Source organism: Ranitomeya imitator, chromosome 4, assembly GCF_032444005.1.
Source record: "Ranitomeya imitator isolate aRanImi1 chromosome 4, aRanImi1.pri, whole genome shotgun sequence".
Taxonomy (NCBI): Eukaryota; Metazoa; Chordata; class Amphibia; order Anura; family Dendrobatidae; genus Ranitomeya; species Ranitomeya imitator.
Window position 1 is genome coordinate 675,730,888 of NC_091285.1, and position 19,411 is coordinate 675,750,298.

The following is a 19,411-nucleotide window of genomic DNA, read 5'->3' on the forward strand; positions in this document are numbered from 1 at the left end:
TTGTATGTGTTTTTCTGCTATGTATTGTTGTTCTTCTTTCCAGTCCAGGAGTACTGGATTTAACCGGTGGGTTGTGCAGCGCCCCAGAGAACTGGTCATTGCAGTATGACACTCTGCCACTAAGGGGAGTGATGGTACGTCTGATGGCACTGAAGGAATTCTCCTGACCAGGTATCACCAGAAAACATTACACTTCACACTCCGGCCACCAGGGGGAGAAAAAGGCTTTATTTATTGGGCCACTCCTCACACTGGTAAAACTAGGGGCTGGGGAGGAAGTCAGCCAGAAGCTGACTGGGTTGGATTCAGGCAACATCCCGTGGCAGGGGGTGTTGCTGGGAGAAGGCACAGGGGGGTTCCTGTCAGGCGTGGGAACCTGGCAGGTGCCTAGCGAACAGAACAGAACGTTACGGAACCGCGCCTGCACTACCTTGCGGCGGTATCCTGAGAAAGAGATAAGAAAGGAAGGATATTGTGGAACAGTGTAAACGAGATCAAGCAAAAAGGAGTACCAGTAGGAGTCGTGCCGTGAGACCGAGGCAACATCCTACTGATGCGTGTGGCCGGTGGCCGGAACACCACAGGAGTAACTGACTTCAGGCCTTACTTCAAACTCCGCAGGACAGTTAATTATAGGTTGGCTGTCTACCTTAAATTTCCTAAGAAGACATAGGGGGCAACATTGGGAGAGGGGCGTCTCTAGGGTCCCGGAAGACCTCCAAGCCTTCCCGTCATACGGGTGCGTCCTAGCCAAAATATACCTGGGGGACGAGAAACTAGTAACATCTGGAACTAAAGAGAGAGAGCTGTAGAGAACAAACGAAAGAACAGCAGTTGTGAGGACTATTCCGAATGCTCAGCAGGGTAGGACTACAACACACAGGCGCTAGTGGTGGGCAACGAAATCCATCTGCGAGGGAAACTCTGGAAGTGCCCATCAGACAGGCCGGTCTCTGATAGCCCTGTTAAACGTGCTCTGGACTGAGGATCCTGAAGTCTTCAGTAAAGAGGTAAAGAGACTGCAACCTTGTGTCCTCGTTATTGCCTGCACCTCACACCATCATCATCCACCTTACTGGGAAGCCCTGGGGACATACTTCACCTGTGGGAAGGTATACCATCCAGCTGCCATTCCATCACCCCAGCGGACCCCACAGCAGCGTCGGTCACCCTGACTGAACACCACAGGTGGCGTCACGAACTCCTGACAAACTGTACCCACCTTTATTGGACGCCCCTTAGCAGGGTCGCGGACCGGGTCTAGCCACCGTGACAGCCTCAGAACCGAACCAGAGAGGCCCGGTACCGAAACGCGTGGCCCTGTGCCTGGAGGCGCTCCAACTGAAGTGTCACAACTCTAGACAGCCACTAACCACCTACCCATTCATGGAGGGGGTGACTGCTTAGTATACATTTGCACAATAAAGGCCTGTATAGGGCGCTGTTCACATAAAGGTAATGCATAGTGTCTGGTTCTCAGCCTATTAGTCACACCAGCTTGGGCTTTTGGTTTATGAGACAATAAACCATCAAGAGACTTTAACCAAACGTGTTCCTCTATCTACCTCGAGGAGCAGCTAAGTGAGCTGACCTTCCACAAGTGGTGTTTCAGATGCGGGCAACATTCCAGGAACACGGGTAGGAGCAGAGGATAAACCATATGTCCTGGGTGAAGGCAGCTACAGGGATGGAGAAACAGTCAAACAAAATGGAGGACCTTATCAAACACCTGATCCTGAGCCTACAGAAGCAGCACCAGGTACAGCAGGAAACAAATCAACTCCTAATACATCAGATTCAACAATAACGAAGGCAGATGGAACTCCTTGTGGGAGATGCCCACAGCAGAGAAACCGCCCCTCCCCCACATCAAGGTGATAACTTGTGCATCCGGAAAGCGATAAGACAAGCCATGCAAAAGATGACCCCAGGGGATGATATGGAGGCATTTTTCACTGTGTTCAAGCTGGTGGTGGATCGTGAGAAGCTGCAGCCCGAGCAGTGGGCAGAGGTGCTCACCCTTTATTTGACTGGTGAACCCCAGAAGGCCTATTATGATTTAGCATTACAGGATGTGCAGGAATATGCCAAGTTGAAAACAGAGATATTGGCACGCTCAGGGGTCACTATTAGAGATGGGCGAACCCAAACAGTAAGTTCGGTGTCCGCACCGAACATCTACTGTTTGGGCACAGACACCAAACACGGACTTCAACAGGAAGTTCATGTTCCTGTTCGGGTTCAGCTGCCCGAACACCAGGTGTTTGTCGCACATCATGTGCATGGCATGGGGTCCCCCCATTATTGACAACCAGCCTTGCTAAAGCAGACAGCTGGTATTCTCAGGCTGGTAAGGGGTCATGGCTATTGCCCCCCCCAGCCTAAAAATAGCAGCCCAAAGCTACCCAGAAAAGACACATCTATTAGATTTGCCAATTCTGGCGTTTTGCCTGGCTCTTCCCACTTGCCCTGTAGCGGAGGCAAGTGAGGTTAATATTTGTGGGGTTGATGTCACCTTTGTATTGCCATAATCCATGTCTGGGGGAAAAACTGTTTCATTGCAGAGTCTCTAATGCCGACCCAGAGGCAACAGTGTCAGAAGCTGTTGCAGTGGAACCATTACCTGTTCTCAGAGTTGCCAGGGCATGCACAGGTGGTGGACATGACATGGTGAGAGAATCGCATGCAAGAGTGAACCTCAAGCCCTATAGAATTCTGGAAGCATGGAGAGAGGTGATATCAGATGAGGTGAAGAGGATGCTAGTCTTTGGGGTGGCAGAGGATTCGAAAAGTGGATGGTCGAGACCCATTGTCCTCGTGCTGAAGCCAGATGATGAGTGGCGGTTTTGAAAAGACTACCGCAGGCTGAATGAAGTCTCAAGTTTTGAAGCTTTCCTGATGCCTCGTGAGGATGAACTCATTGAGAGACTTGGACCCGCAAGGTACAGTACAACCCTCGATCTGACGAAGGGCTATTGGCAGATCGGAGTGCCAAGAAGAAGACAACCATCTCGATGCATGATGGGTGTTTTCATATGCCAGGATGCCCTTCGGTCTGCAGGAGGCCCCGGACACCTTCCCGAGGGCAATGGATTGGATCCTGACTCTGCATAAGAAGTATGCTGCAGCATACCTCGATGGCATTGTGGTCTTTAGCCTTGACTGGGCTAGTCATCTGCCAAAGGTACAGTTGGTTCTGGATGCTTTAGGAACTGCAGGGTTCACCATAAATCCCAAAAAATCTGCCATAGGGAAGGAAGAGGCTAAGTACCAGGGCTATGTCATCGGGATGGGCGAAATTAAGACACAGATAAACATAATCGAGGCGATTCAGAAGTGGCCGCAATCGCTTTTCAAGAAGCAAGTGAGTACATTTCTTGGAATTGTGAGCTATTACCGGGGGTTCATCCCAAGTTTTCCTATAATTGCTGCACCATAAACGGACCTTCTTAAAGTCAATGATAATTAAATGGATTGCTGATACAGAGATGGCATTCCAGGAGCTGAAGAAGGCTCTGTGTAAACATCCGGTTCTGGTTGCACCAGACTTCAGCAAAGACTTCGTGGTCCAGATGGATGCCTTAGAAGTTGGGTTGGGAGCCATGCTGTATCAAGAAGTAAATGGGGAAGAGCATTCCATCCTGTATTTGAGCTGGATGCTCTCGTCAAGCAAGAAAAACTATGCCATTGTGGAGAAAGAGTGTCTGGCCATAAAATGGGCCATGGATACATTGAAGTATTGTCTACTAGGCCAGAAGTTTACACTTGTGTCCAATCATATCCCATGAGATGGTTAAAGGAGAAAAAGGGTAAGCATGCCTGGGTGACTAGGTGGTTCTAAGGCCTCCAGGATTTCAGGTTCCACGTATAACATAAACTCGGGAAGTTACACGGGAACACAGATGCCCTCTCCCGAATTCTCTGTTTGGTGTCTGAAGGTGCCATATCCCCCGGCTTTGGGCCGAGGGGGGCATATTTGACAGGGTCACTGGCACCATAAGTGAGGGAAGATATGTGTCACAAAGGTTGCTTTCCTGTGTGATGTGAAAGCCATTAGTTTGTGCTCCTTTATGATATGTGCTGAAAGCAACCAGCCGCTAAATGGGCCTGGCTTTCATGGTGGGTAGGTCAGGAATGGGCCAGACACCTACCCACCATATCTGCACCTCCAGGGTGTGGCTGGAGGGAGTTTAATGTCCAGCCAGTTTTTTCCCTCTTTCTGTGTGTAGTGTGGAGGAAGGAAACCTTCAGACTGCTAGCTCCTGGGAGCGCTGCCATAGGTGTTGTTCAAGAAGTACTGGGAAGGATTTTATGTCAACTGTTTACTTTCATTTGAGGCAGAAAAGCTGTTTTCTGTTACCAGTTTGGGTTTTTGGTTTATGAGGCAATAAACCACCTAGAAACTTTAACCAAATATGTAATTGTAGCTACCTGGAGCAGCAGCTAAGTAAGCCGACCTTCCAAACTGCCTGAAGAAGCATTGTCCAAAAGACTTTCAACCTGTTGAATACACTCATGGAAAATGCAATATATTCCGTGAGCTTCTCACAGTCCAAAATGTTTTGGTATACTTGTTAATTCCTTTCAGCTTGGACCTACAATGCAACTGAGATGAGGGAAATTGGATGGAAGCCATTTGGAGTCATCATCTTATCTGAGTAATTGTATTTTGTTTACAAAGATATGGACTATGATAATGCTATGTAATGACGGGTAATAAAAAAATAAACCAAAACGGTCATGGGCTCCATTGAACTGTAGAGGCATTTCTTCAAATATACAAAGTCTGATGGAACTTGTACGATAATGCCCAAAGGTTTTCTTATAGGGGTCATCAAGGTTCCATGTTCTGCCATACGAACGCAATGCACAGGGTCTTACCATGTACATGCACCCTCATACCAAAGTGGATATAGCTAAAAAAATCAGCACTATAGGTTTAATAGGCTATTTAGTAGCCTATCCCATACGCAGAGACCTGCCTTGTTCTAAGATTACAGGGTCAATTATTTCTGGACTCTATCATTGTTTCTTTGTAACCAATAACACCACAAACCTTTGCACTCAAAAAGAAGTGTCACGCCCTGTGCGTCACCCGTCGCCTTGCGTCACATACTTTATAGCTGGAGTCGGCATCCCTGCTCCGTCATAAATATTACTTACTTGCCGGTCAAGGCTCATAAGTGAACCTAGCATGAAAGAAGATGTTAATGTTTGGCACAGAAACTAAAATATTCTGAATCCTGAGGGATGGGGACCCTTTTGTGGTCTCTTGTGATGGTGCTGGTGCTAACCTATCCAGTGTCTGGTAAGTTTCTTTCAATGAGGGCCATGTCTAATTAATGTATATGGCAGGGATATATTCATTTAAGAAGATGTTTTCAGATGGAAATTTGCTGGCCAGGTTGGATATATTTTTGTCAATTTTTTTTATTTACTGTACGATGCTAACCTTGGATTTATTTCTTATGTGCACTGACTTTTTGTGCTTTGACTTTTTACAAGATGTTTTGCTTTTATCAAACTTAGGTATAAAGTTTATTTTATTTCTACCTGATAATTTGATTTGTTTGTAAAGTTGGCCCTGTTGATAGTCATGACCAATCAATAGAAATTGTGTAAGGACTCCGGAGACATTAGGGTTCCAACTGATCGGTGTTGACTTCAAAAGCAAAAATGATAAAGAATGAGTTTCAAAAGGGGGTTACATCCCCAAAAAAGTGCAAGACCACTATGGTACAATCTCAGAGTCCCATGAATGGCGAGGAAAACCTTTGAGAAAACTTGTACTGCTCGCTCCACTCAGAAGAACTTGGTCCACAGACTCCTGTCGAAATTATCTTACCAACAAGGTGGTCATAATTATCCTCAAGGACATTGCTTCTGCTCAATTAATATGTTAGGCAATTTCATAGTTTCCTAAAACATTAATATCGGCCAGTGGCAGAAAATAATATAGATGGGGAAATTTGTTCTTCATCGAAAATCTTTTCTTAAAAGTCCATCATAGTCTAAATTGAAATCACACATCATTATAAAACAAGGAGTATGCTTTATTCTTTTTTTAATATTTTGGAATTTTTGAAAATCTTTACGTACTTTAGGTCTATGAGTAAGTTTTTTCCCAATCAAGGCTCCTTGGAATCAAATGATGTTAATCTAAAGGTTCCCCAGGAGGGGAAATTCTATTAAGGATTCGTTCGATGTTAACTGTCTAGTTTCCATATTGTTGAAATCTAATTACTTGGTTGACATATTTACTTCTTGTCTCTTCTCATCCAAAATTGGAATTTGTGAATTAACCTGCCTAAAGGTTATGCAAAAATACTGTATGTCAATATCTTCCTCTCATAAAGATGATCGTATGATCTCCATCCGAAAAAAACAATCCGATTTTGCTAGTTACACTCTCATCAGACTCTGATAAGAGTTTGATTAGAGTTAGATCACAGTAGCATCTCGTTTTCTCAGAAGTGGAGAATTGAAAAAAGTCTCCATCTTCTCCAATCAGTCGGTCCATAAAAATTGATTGAGATTCGATGTTCTCCATGGCTCCATAAACAAGAATGGGTGAGTGCCATAGGATTATGGGAGGAAAATCATGCACGCTGCTCGCACACGGTCCGAACAAAAAAATCAGATATGTGCACTAACTCATTGAACATCATTGGTCCGAATGTGATCCAATGTTTTGATGGATCACACTTGGACCAAAACTGTGGTTCTCTGCACAACGACTATTTCTTGCATTGTTGGTTTTAATATGGGGTCTAAGATCACAGCTGGGGAATACTACCACTGCCGTTTTTGTTAAAACTCAAGCTAAAAAGATCTGTATCTCCACATGACATCATATCCAGCAAGATAGGGAAGTTCTTAGTGGTGGTCACAGTGAGACAAGGATTTTCCAACCCACTTCCCTGTAGGTGATGCTATTATAGCATGTTAGTCATGGTAGAGACCTCAAAACCTGTTTTGGCCAGGCAGCTCATGGACAGTCCCGTTATTCTGACTTTCACCACCAGGTCCACATTCTTACCCAGCAGTGCTGATCAGTCAGAATCTCACACTTCAAAGTTTTACATATAGGCATCTTGGCTTCCATTGGAAGGTCAAGCAATCATACTTTAAGCCTGTGAAATTTCACCACCTCCCAAGTTCCAACCAGTTGGCTGATGATTCACCTTAGAGCGCTGACCTCCTCATGTCTTTTTTCAAAAAATGCAGAGTGGTTCATGCTCAACTCTGGATTCTGCCGACTATACCATGTGGAACTGGGTCATAACTGTTGATCGTAGGACAAGGAGATTGGTGTGGTTAACACTGCTGGTTGCTGTATGATATACATAATTTGACTTTCCTAGGGGATCCAATTTGTCAGGGCATTTCTTCACTCTTGGGTTGCCAACTCGTAGTTGAGAGGAAGCTGTGCGTAGGTAATAATAATAAATAATAATAATAATAATTTTATTTATATAGCGCCAACATATTCCGCAGCGCTTTACAAATTATAGAGGGGACTTGTACAGACAATAAACATTACAGCATAACAGAAATACAGTTCAAAACAGATACCAGGAGGAGTGAGGGCCCTGCTCGCAAGCTTACAAACTATGGGGAATTGTCACGATTCTTCTCCTCTCCTAGAGTCAATAGTTTGAACGAAACCTGAGTAGGTTTCTCGGCCTCTTATTGTTTTAACTAACCATTAAATGTTTCTTTTCGATGACTTTGACTTTAGTTTACCTAACCACCATCCTACATCCTATATTCTGAACCCTCTGAGAGTTCTTCTCAGGAAGTCCCTTACTTCTGACTGCCGATAATTTTCCCCTTGAATTGCTCATCTTGACCACTGAATATTTGACAAATATAAGAGTTCTGGTACATTATCTGCACAGAATATAAGTATAAAAAGATAGTATGGTAAATTACCAAAGGAGTATAATGTCACCAAAATCTGTTTGTCATATTTTACTCAGGACTTTTCTGTGCTAATGGAGGAACTTTTGATGGTTTCAAGTGTTCATGTCTTCCTGACTTCATGGGAAGCAACTGTGAGATCGTTGTCGTAAGACCAGGTACAGTATAGAAAGAACTAAAAAATAATATAAATATAGTATACAGTATAAAAGTTACATAGAATGGTTCAAATAATAAGAAGTTCTGTCCTCAAAACTGCAACAGATAAGTATTAAAGTAGTTATATTCTTGTACATAGGGGCAGTATTATAGTAGTTATATTCTTGCACATAGGATCAGTATAATAGTAGATATATTATTGTACATAGGGGCAGTATTATAGTAGTTGTATTCTTGTACATAGGAGCAGTATTATAGTAGTTATATTCTTGAACATAGGGGAAATTATTATAGTAGTTATATTCTTGTATATAGGGGCAGTATTATAGTAGTTAAATTCTTGTACATAGGGGCAGTATTATAGTAGTTATATTCTTGTACATAGGAGCAGTATTATAGTAGTTATATTCTTGTATATAGGGGCAGTATTATAGTAGTTCTATTCTTGGACATAAGGGGCAGTATTATAGTAGTTATATTCTTGTACATAGGGGCAGTATTATAGTAATTATATTCTTGTACATTGGGGCAGTATTATAATAGTTATATTCTTGTACATAGGGGCAGTATTATAGTAGTTATATTCTTATACATAGGGGCAGTATTATAGTAATTATATTCTTGTACATTGGGGCAGTATTATAATAGTTATATTCTTGTACATAGGGGCAGTATTATAGTAGTTATACTCTTGTACATAGGGGCAGTATTATAGTAGTTATATTCTTGTACATAGGAGCAGTATTATAGTAGTTATATTCTTGTACATAGGAGCAGTATTATAGTAGCTATATTCTTATACATAGGGGCAGTATTATAGTAATTATATTCTTGTACATTGGGGCAGTATTATAGTAGTTATATTCTTGTACATAGGAGCAGTATTATAGTAGTTATATTCTTGTACATAGGAGCAGTATTATAGTACCTATATTCCTGTACATAGGGGCAGTATTATAGTAGTTATATTATTGGACATAAGGGGCAGTATTATAGTAGTTATATTCTTGTACATAGGAGGCAGTATTATAGTAGTTATATTCTTGGACATAAGGGGCAGTATTATAGTAGTTATATTCTTGTACATAGGAGCAGTATTATAGTAGTTATATTTTTGGACATAAGAGGCAGTATTATAGTAGTTATATTCTTGAACATAGGGGAAATTATTATAGTAGTTATATTCTTGTATATAGGGGCAGTATTATAGTAGTTAAATTCTTGTACATAGGGGCAGTATTATAGTAGTTATATTCTTGTACATAGGAGCAGTATTATAGTAGTTATATTCTTGTATATAGGGGCAGTATTATAGTAGTTCTATTCTTGGACATAAGGGGCAGTATTATAGTAGTTATATTCTTGTACATAGGGGCAGTATTATAGTAATTATATTCTTGTACATTGGGGCAGTATTATAATAGTTATATTCTTGTACATAGGGGCAGTATTATAGTAGTTATACTCTTGTACATAGGGGCAGTATTATAGTAGTTATATTCTTGTATATAGGGGCAGTATTATAGTAGTTCTATTCTTGGACATAAGGGGCAGTATTATAGTAGTTATATTCTTATACATAGGGGCAGTATTATAGTAATTATATTCTTGTACATTGGGGCAGTATTATAGTAGTTATATTCTTGTACATAGGGGCAGTATTATAGTAGTTATACTCTTGTACATAGGGGCAGTATTATAGTAGTTATATTCTTGTACATAGGAGCAGTATTATAGTAGTTATATTCTTGTACATAGGAGCAGTATTATAGTAGCTATATTCTTATACATAGGGGCAGTATTATAGTAATTATATTCTTGTACATTGGGGCAGTATTATAATAGTTATATTCTTGTACATAGGAGCAGTATTATAGTAGTTATATTCTTGTACATAGGGGCAGTATTATAGTAGTTATATTATTGGACATAAGGGGCAGTATTATAGTAGTTATATTCTTGTACATAGGAGGCAGTATTATAGTAGTTATATTCTTGGACATAAGGGGCAGTATTTTAGTAGTTATATTCTTGTACATAGGAGCAGTATTATAGTAGTTATATTTTTGGACATAAGAGGCAGTATTATAGTAGTTATATTCTTGTACATAGGAGCAGTATTATGGTAGCTATATTCTTGTACATAGGGGCAGTATTATAGTAGTTATATTCTTGTACATAGGAGCTGTATTATAGTACCTATATTCTTGTACATAGGGGCAATTTTTATTATAAAACCAAACATAAATACAATTATAATAAAAACAAAAATCACCCAGCATTACAAAAACACAAATCACTTAGGTTACATATACACAAGTACTAAATAGTCAGATCATATTCATATATAAATAAAAGTGTCCACACCTGGAGGGAGAAGAAAATGAAACAAACAAAACAAAATAAATATATACCATCATATTTCCTAACTGAAATTTATGTTGCTCCATAACTTAATGTTCCTCTGACTCCTTCCAACTTCTAGCGATTTTATCTGACATTACCTGAGCAGCCGCAGCGGTGTGATCAAACAGCTCATTGTGCAGTGACACCCGGGTTCTCATGTGCCAATGATAGTACTTGATAACACTTATAATAATGTACATTGTCTCTCTGTCGATGTTACTAACAGTGGAGGGGACACCATAGATTATGTCAGAATACTTTAGAGTCCGCAGTCTGGGGATTTTTAGATTATCGGACACTTCCTCCCAGATCTTCCTCCCTCCCCAGCAATCACATATAAAGTGCTCCATAGTCTCCTCCTGCTGACAACCAAGGGGACAATTCCTATCAGAGACACTCAGATGTTTCAGGTTCCCCCTGACAAAGAGACGACTATGCAGTGAAAGCCAAGTGACATCAAACAGTTTAGGAGGAAGTCGTTTCCCGTTTAGGAACCTAAGACTTTCCTGCAGGGTGGTCGTGACACAATCTCTCAGGGCCAGTGGAGAGTAGAAGAAAGTCCTACATGCATGAGCATACAGGTCTCTTCTCGTACTGCTCTCAATGTAAGACTTCTCCAGTCCCCACCTCCTAACACACTTCAGACCATAGTCCAGATACTGGGGGAGGTGGTCACCTGTCCATCTCCTCCTCTTGAGACTGCCGCCTCGCACCCAAGATTCTGCAAAAGGCAATATCCAGTACCTGATACTATTTACCCACAGAGAGCTACTGTTTGAGTCCATGTTCGCAAAATTTACTTTTAGAAACAAGGAGTCAAAGAAAACCCTTGGATTCAACATATCCAGCCCACCCTCTCTCCGCCGTAGGTAGGTTATTCCCCTCTTTATTAGGTTCAACCTATTCCCCCACAAGAGCTGGAAGAACAGGCTGAAGAGCCTCGCTGAGAAAGATTCTGGCAAAGGAAAAATGACAGAGACATACAAGAAAACAGGGACCAGATAAGTCTTCAACATTGCGACCCTTTCTCTGTAGGTCAGCCTCCAGTTCTTCCATCGCTGAACCTTTGCATTTCCGGCTTCCAATTTCTCCTCCCAATTTAGGGTGGCATTATCATCCCTCCCACATTTAACCCCGAGGATCTTAATATGGGTGGAGGCTTTGGCAAACTGCAGCAGATCATAGCTGGGATCAGTATCTAATGTCCACAGAGCTTGACTCTTCTCAAGGTTGACCAGAGACCCGGAGGCCTCTGAGTAACTTCTGATAGATGCAGATAACATCTGCACCTCTCGAGGATTAGAGATCACCAACGTCACATCATCCGCATAGGCAACAACCTTCAGAGGCAGGCAATGGGGGACCGGCACCCCCTGAAAATCACACTCCTGCAGTGACCTCAGAAACGGGTCTAGGGCAAAAACATACAGGAGCGGACTCAGTGGGCAACCCTGTCTCACCCCTGCCTCAACTCCAAAAGTGTCACCCTGCCAACCATTAATCAGAGGAAAGCTCACCGCCTCTCTGTACAATGTCTTCAGCCAATCCACAAATTGTCCCGGAATACCGTACTTTGACAAAGTGGCCCACAGATAGTCATGATCAACCCTGTCAAAGGCTTTAGCCTGGTCCAGACTAACAATATATTTCCCACACCGCAGGGCTTTACATCTCTCAAACATCTCCTGTATCGAGATGACTGCTCCAGAGATGTTCCGCCCTTTTACTGTGCCAAACTGTGAGCCTGCCAACAGTGCTGGGGACAAACAGACTAATCTAGAAAACAGGATCTTTGCTAGAATCTTCCTGTCCACATTCAAGAGGGCAATCGGCCTCCAGTTCTTGATGTCGCTCGGCTCTTTACCTTTAGACAGCAGAATCAACGAGGACACTCTCATGGATGGAGGCATCAGGTGATTTTCTAGACAACTTCTATACACATCCACGAGGATTGGAGCCAGGAGGTCTCTGAATTTCCTATAAAATTCTGCTGTTATGCCATCTGGACCTGGTGCCTTCTTCAGATGTAATTTATCAATAGCCTCCTTAACTTCCTCCACCGTTAACTCCGCTGTCAAAGGAGAAAAGTCCAGATCATTAGTATCAGGCGTAGGAGTTGCCTCCAAGAATTGAGCCATCTTATCTTTATCCAAAACTTTCCTCTGAAACAAGTCAGCATAGTAAGATCTCACCACCTCCAGGACACCCTCCCGTGACTCCTGCAATACACCCTGGAAGTCAGTGAGACCCGTGACCATTTTTTTGACTACCCTCTCCCTGCAATTCTCAAAGGGATCAGGAGCCCCTAAGGACCCATAATCCCGTTCAAGAACCAGGGAGGTATACCTACTATACTGATACTGCCTTATCTCAGATTTCAGTTGGTCGATCTTCACTTTGTCATCCCCGCCCGCCGAATATAGTGACTCCAATTCTTTACGCAGCTTTAGGTACTGGCTGTACTTATTCCTCCCTTTATTAACTGACAGTCTCTTTAAGAGGGATCTGATATCCTACTTGACGTCCTCCCACCAGTCGGTCATGTTATCATAGAAGTCAACCCTATCTAGATGAAGCTGGATAAGGGAGTAGACACGACTCTGAACATAAGCATCATCCAGGAGACTGGAATTGAGCTTCCACAGCCCTCTACCGATGTCTGGACGGTTAGAGGTCCCCAGACAGAAGCACAAGGCGAGGTGATCAGAGTAAGGGACGACCTTCTCACTCAGGGTGTCGACATCCTCAGTAGGGCTCACAAAAGCAAAATCTATCCTACTGCTCCTGTTGGAACATGAATATGTGAATTTTGGCTGTCGACCTCCCTGTGCGAAAATGTCAGTCAGTCCAGCCTGCATTATAATGTTATGTAGGACCTTACCGTCCCTGGTCACTGTCCTGCCCGAGGTACTGTCACCTGATGTCAGTATGGCATTAAAGTCCCCTGCCATCACCACCGGAAGAGAAGTGAAGAGGTAAGGCTTAACGTTATTAAATAGCTGAATCCTGTCAGTCACTGTCTGTGGCCCATAGATGTTAATAAGCCGGAGTCGCCTCCCATGAATAGTGACTTCCAGGACCAAACATCTTCCCATGACCACCTCCGTCATCCTATGCACAGTCACATCATTGGTGTTAAACAGGACAGCGACTCCGGCGTAAGGCTCCACAGCCAGTGACCAGAAAGAAGGACCGCACCGCCATTCCCTCTCAGCCTCTCTCATAAGCCCCAGAGATGTCAGTCGTGTCTCCTGCAGGAAAATGACATCGGTGTCCAGATGTGTGAGATGTTCATACACCACATGTCTCGTCCTCCTTGCCTTAATACTATTGACATTACTGGAGGTCAGTGTTAATGAGAACCCCGCCATCACAACACAATAGAGGAGCACAGTAACTGCCATCATCATGAGTCAGGGATGTTCTGTCCACCGCCGGTGTCCATGTCAGACTCTACCTGAGGGTCCACAGATAAGGGCTTCCGCTTTGACGGAGGGTGGTCCTCTATGTCCCTGTCACACTCTGCATCAACTTTCCTCAACTCTGTCTCATAATCGTCATCATTAGACTCAGATAAAACCCCATACTTGTTGGACACAACCATCACTCCTGCAGAATTCTGAACCTTCCTAGTAGCACTCTGACCGGTGTCATATTCTGTCTCAGGTTTACGGGAGGACGTGCTCTTTTTCTTCCTTTTATTGTGATTAACACTCCAGTCATCAGATTCAGATAGTGATGCTGAAGGGGGGGCTACCTGAGGCTGCTGGACCTGAGGAGCGACCTCCATGTTCCCCTCTGCACCCTGCTTATGAGTGGACTCCTGTTGGGCATTTGGGCTGGTCACCATCTCTCCTGAAATTAAATCCTCCCCCTCATGCGCCCCTGCCACCACATCCTCATCCTCCTGAGCCTCTGCCCCTGCCAGTACAGCCTCATCAGGGAAGACCCTGCAGATATTATGCCAGGCGTCTGGACAGTCCCTGTGAGGGTGGCCCATCTTACCGCAGAGGTTGCACCTAACATCCCGGCAATCCACAGCGACATGGCCGATATCCCCACACAAGCTGCACTTCACCACCGTACAGGCGTTGGCCAGATGACCTTTCTCACCACATTTGAAGCACTTTCTGGGCTGCCCGGGGTAATAACATCTTCCCTTCTCCCTCCCAATGAAGAAGGAGTTGGGTAAATGGGCAGTAATGTTATTGAGTTGCCGCAGTTTCACCACAGCTTTCCACCCCATTGTCCAGATACCATCCTCATCTCTGACCTTGGAGAGTCCAGAGGCGAGGTCACAGTGTCTCCGGAGCCAAACCTCGATGTCCTGTGGGGGAAACGGCCTCATTCCAGAAGGTGATATTTACCGTGACAGTGTCCGGCCTGGAGATAGGAACCAATATAAATTTATTCCAGCCTTCAGCATCTCTGAACCTGGGGTAATTGGCCCAGAACCTGTCCAGGTCACACTGCAGCTTGAAGCTGACCTCGTAGCCTTGTCTGTCCTGAAGATTGGACACCGCCAGTATCTCGTTTGCCACAAACCCCATCTGGCCGCATAGCAGCTCTCTCACCACATACCTGCGCTGCGGCAGATCCTCCTTGACACCTATGTACTTAAACCGCATCACATTAATGCGCTTAAAAGTCTGGCCGGTATACCTGGCGCTGGAAGTGAAGGATGGGGCGTCGCGGCTCCAGGCATTCCTGGGGGGCACCTGCCGGGCCACACTGGGCCGACTGACAGGGAGAGGGTCTGCAGCAGGGGGGGCTGCCACACCTTGTGGACTAGATGGTAACGGGGGATAGTCACACATATCATGCACATTATCATTAGTAGCATCATTATCATCAGACAGTGCCACGTCCATGACAGAATGTGAAACCTCCCCAACCCCCGACCCCATGGGCACAACATCACCAGCCCCAGTCTGTGCCTCAGCCTCATAAACACAAACAGTCTCACATATACTGTCCTGCTCCTGCATGGAGCATTCTGGGACCTGTGGTGCCTATGCTGGAGTCTGAAGTGCAAGCTCCTATTCACACTCAGCTGCCTCAGCAGCACAAACAGTCTCACAAACACTGTCCTGCTCCTGCGTGGGGCATTCTGGGACCTGTGGTGCCTCTGTTGGAGTCTGAAGTGCAAGCTCCTGTTCACACTCAGCTGCTTGCTGCTGCAGTTTTTTTCCTTCTTGGAAGCAGAAGCGGGCAGCCTGTAACACTGGCCGTGTCCGGGGGGTCCCGTCCTGAACATCAGGGGTCCTGGTCTCTACAGCACAGTCCTGCTTATAGGAGGCGAACCGCTCCCGGTTCCTGTAGGTCTCCGCCAGGGGCCCCATGCCCTCCAGCACAGACTCAATGTCCTGCACCACACTTGCCAGCTGCACCCCCAGTGTGTTCAGTCTCAGGTCATACACATCATTACTGGCAGGATTAGTGGTCTTTAGGTTATAAAGTCTTCCTCCATTTGCAGCGCTTTTTTTTGCTGCTGTAACTCACCCAGTTTTCTGACAAGTCCCGGTATCTCGTCCGCTAGCTGCAGCTCGGGTGCACGCGCCGGCTGCACAGGTTTTGTCTTCACCACAGGTGCAGGGGTTTTGAACACTGTCTTGTGCGGCTCCACCACAGACGGCTTTGTGGCTCCTCGGCTGGATGCCGGCTCCGCAGCAGGTTTATCGCTGCCACCTGACTGTGACCGGGTGCGTCCTGACAGCGCCACACTGCCATGTTGCTGCAAGTTCTCCTGGATGGTCTGTCTTTCCAAAGACGTCCGTCTCTGCCTGGAGGCAGGAGAGGTGATTGGTACAGCCATACCTCCCAACCGTCCCTCATTGTGCGGGACTGCCCCGGATTTCATGCTTGTCCCGGCTGTCCTGCACTGGACGCAGAGCTTCCCGCAGACAGAACAGTTGAAGCTGCTGTAACACGCCCCCTTTTGTTAGGCCACGCCCCTTCCTCGTCGGTGTGTTCCTGAGTCTTCAGTGTGCCTCACAGTTCAGAGAGAGGGGACACCTGAGGTGACATAACACAGCCGGACACAGCCTGGGTGCCGGGGGCAATGTAAGCAGCAGACCGTGAGTGGACTGGAGGCTGCTAATGGGACAGATGCAGATCAGTGAGTAGTGGATGTCACAGAGATGACTCCTCCGTCCAGTGCATTGTGGAGGAGGAGCAGCTGCAGCCTCCTGGGAGAGAGTGACAACACTAATCAATGTGGCTGCTTTTTTTACCCTGGCATAAAAGGCCTAAGCCTAAACCCCTATGACAGTCACTGTATCATCATGTGCTAATTACAAGCTGCAGCTCCGCTCGGTGCACACACGCGGCTGAGGCTCCACTCAGTACACTTCGTACACAGACACACACACGCGGCTCTGCTTGGTGCACCTCGTACACACACGGCTCCGCTCGGTGCACCTCGTACTGTGAAAGGTGTACGGAGCAGAGTCGTGTGTAAGAGGTGTACGGAGCCATGGGTACGAGGTGTACGGAGCCATGTGTATGAGGTGTACGGAGCACAGCCGCGTGTGTACGAAGTGTACGGAGCACAGCCGCATGTGTATGAGGTGTACAGAGTGGAGTCGTGTGTACGAGGTGTACGGAGCACAGTCGCGTGTGTATGGAGCGGAGCAGCATGTGAAAGGTGTACGGAGCGGAGCCGTGTGTACGAGGTGTACAGAGCCGTGTGTACGAGGTGTACGGAGCACAGCCGCGTGTGTACAAGGTGTACGGAGCACAACCGCGTGTGTACGAGGTGTACGGAGCGGAGCAGCATGTGAAAGGTGTACGGAGCGGAGCCATGTCTACGAAGTGTACAGAGCCGTGTGTACGAGGTGTACGGAGCACAACCGCGTGTGTACGAGGTGTACGGAGCGGAGCAGCATGTGAAAGGTGTACGGAGCACAGCCACGTGTGTACGAGGTGTACGGAGCGGAGCAGCATGTGAAAGGTGTACGGAGTGGAGTCGTGTGTAAGAGGTGTACGGAGCCATGTGTACGAGGTGTACAGAGCACAGCCGCGTGTGTACGAGGTGTACGGAGCGGAGCAGCATTTGAAAGGTGTACGGAGCGGAGTCGTGTGTAAGAGGTGTACGGAGCCGTGTGTACGAGGTGTACAGAGCACAGCCGCGTGTGTACGAGGTGTACGAAGCACAGCCGCGTGTGTATGAGGTGTACGGAGCGGAGCAGCATGTGAAAGATGTACGGAGCGGAGTCGTGTGTAAGAGGTGTACGGAGCCGTGTGTACGAGGTGTACGGAGCACACCCGCGTGTGTACGAGGTGTACGGAGCGGAGCAGCGTGTGAAAGGTGTATGGAGTGGAGTCGTGGGTGTAAGAGGTGTGCGGATCAGAGCAGAGTGTGAAAGGTGTACGGAGCGGAGCCACGTGTGTATGAGGTGTACGGAGCGGAGCCACAGGTGTACAGAGCAGAGCCACGTGTGTACGAGGTGTGTGGAGCAGAGCCATGCGTGTACAAGGTATACGGAGCGGAGCAGCGTGTGCAATGTGTATAGAGCGGAGCCGTGTGTGTATGAGATGTATGGAGAGGAGCCGTGTGTATGAGGTGTATGGAGCGGAGCCGTGTATGAGGTGTATGGAGCGGAGCTGAATGTTTGCGAGGTGTATGGAGCGGAGCTGAATGTGTATGAGGTGTACGGAGCGGAGCAGCATGTGAAAGATGTACGGAGCGGAGTCGTGTGTAAGAGGTGTACGGAGCCGTGTGTACGAGGTGTACGGAGCGGAGCAGCGTGTGAAAGGTGTATGGAGTGGAGTCGTGTGTGTAGGGTGTGCAGATCAGAGCAGAGTGTGAAAGGTGTATGGAGCAGAGCCACGTGTGTACGAGATGTACGGAGCAGAGCCACGTGTGTACGAGGTGTACAGAGCAGAGCCACGTGTGTACGAGGTGTGCGGAGCAGAGCCATGCATGTACAAGGTATACGGAGCGGAGCAGCGTGTGCAATGTGTATAGAGCGGAGCTGTGTGTGTATGAGATGTATGGAGAGGAGCCGTATGTGTACGCAGTGGAGCCGTGTGTGTGGAAGGTATACGGAGCGGAGCAGCGTGTGCAATGTGTATGGAGCGGAGCGGTGTGTGTATGAGGTGTACGGAGTAGTGCCATGTGTACGAGATGTATGGAGCGGAGCCGTGTGTGTATGAGGTGTATGGAGCGGAGCCGTGTATGAGGTGTATGGAGCGGAGCTGAATGTGTACGAGGTGTACGGAGCGGAGCTGAATGTGTACGAGGTGTACGGAGCGGAGCCGTGTGTGTATGAGATGTATGGAGTGGAGCCGTGTGTACGGAGCGGAGCCGTGTGTGCAAAGTGTAGGAGTAGCTATGCGTGGCCATTATACGATACGAAGTATTATGTGCGGCCAATATACAGTATGGAGCATCATGTGCGGTCATTATACAGTATGGAGCATCATGTGCGGCCATTATACAGTATGGAGCATCATGTGTGGTCATTATACAGTATGGAGCATCATGTGCAGCCATTATACAGTATGGAGCATCATGTGCAGCCATTATACAGTATGGAGCATCATGTGTGGTCATTATACAGTATGGAGCATCATGTGTGGTCATTATACAGTATGGAGCATCATGTGCGGTCATTATACAGTATTGAGCATCATGTGCGGTCATTATACAGTATGGAGCATTATGTGTGGTCATTATACAGTATGGAGCATCATGTGTGGTCATTATACAGTATGGAGCATCATGTGCGGCCATTATACAGTATGGAGCATCATGTGCAGCCATTATACAGTATGGAGCATCATGTGCAGTCATTATACAGTATGGAGCATCATGTGCGGCCATTATACAGTATGGAGCATCATGTGTGGTCATTATACAGTATGGAGCATCATGTTCGGTCATTATACAGTATGGAGCATCATGTGCGGCCATTATACA

General features: G+C 46.0%; 1 protein-coding gene across 1 annotated transcript in view; it reads left to right on the forward strand.

Moving 5' to 3' along the window:
* Window positions 1-3,043: 3,043 nt before the first annotated feature.
* Window positions 3,044-19,411, forward strand: part of LOC138674683 (serine-rich adhesin for platelets-like) — a 52,231-nt gene continuing 35,863 nt past the window's right edge. The window contains exons 1-2 of the mRNA XM_069762498.1: window positions 3,044-3,364; window positions 3,456-3,736. Of these exons, the coding sequence (XP_069618599.1) occupies window positions 3,044-3,364; window positions 3,456-3,736 (602 nt within the window). The remainder of the gene's footprint in view (window positions 3,365-3,455; window positions 3,737-19,411) is intronic.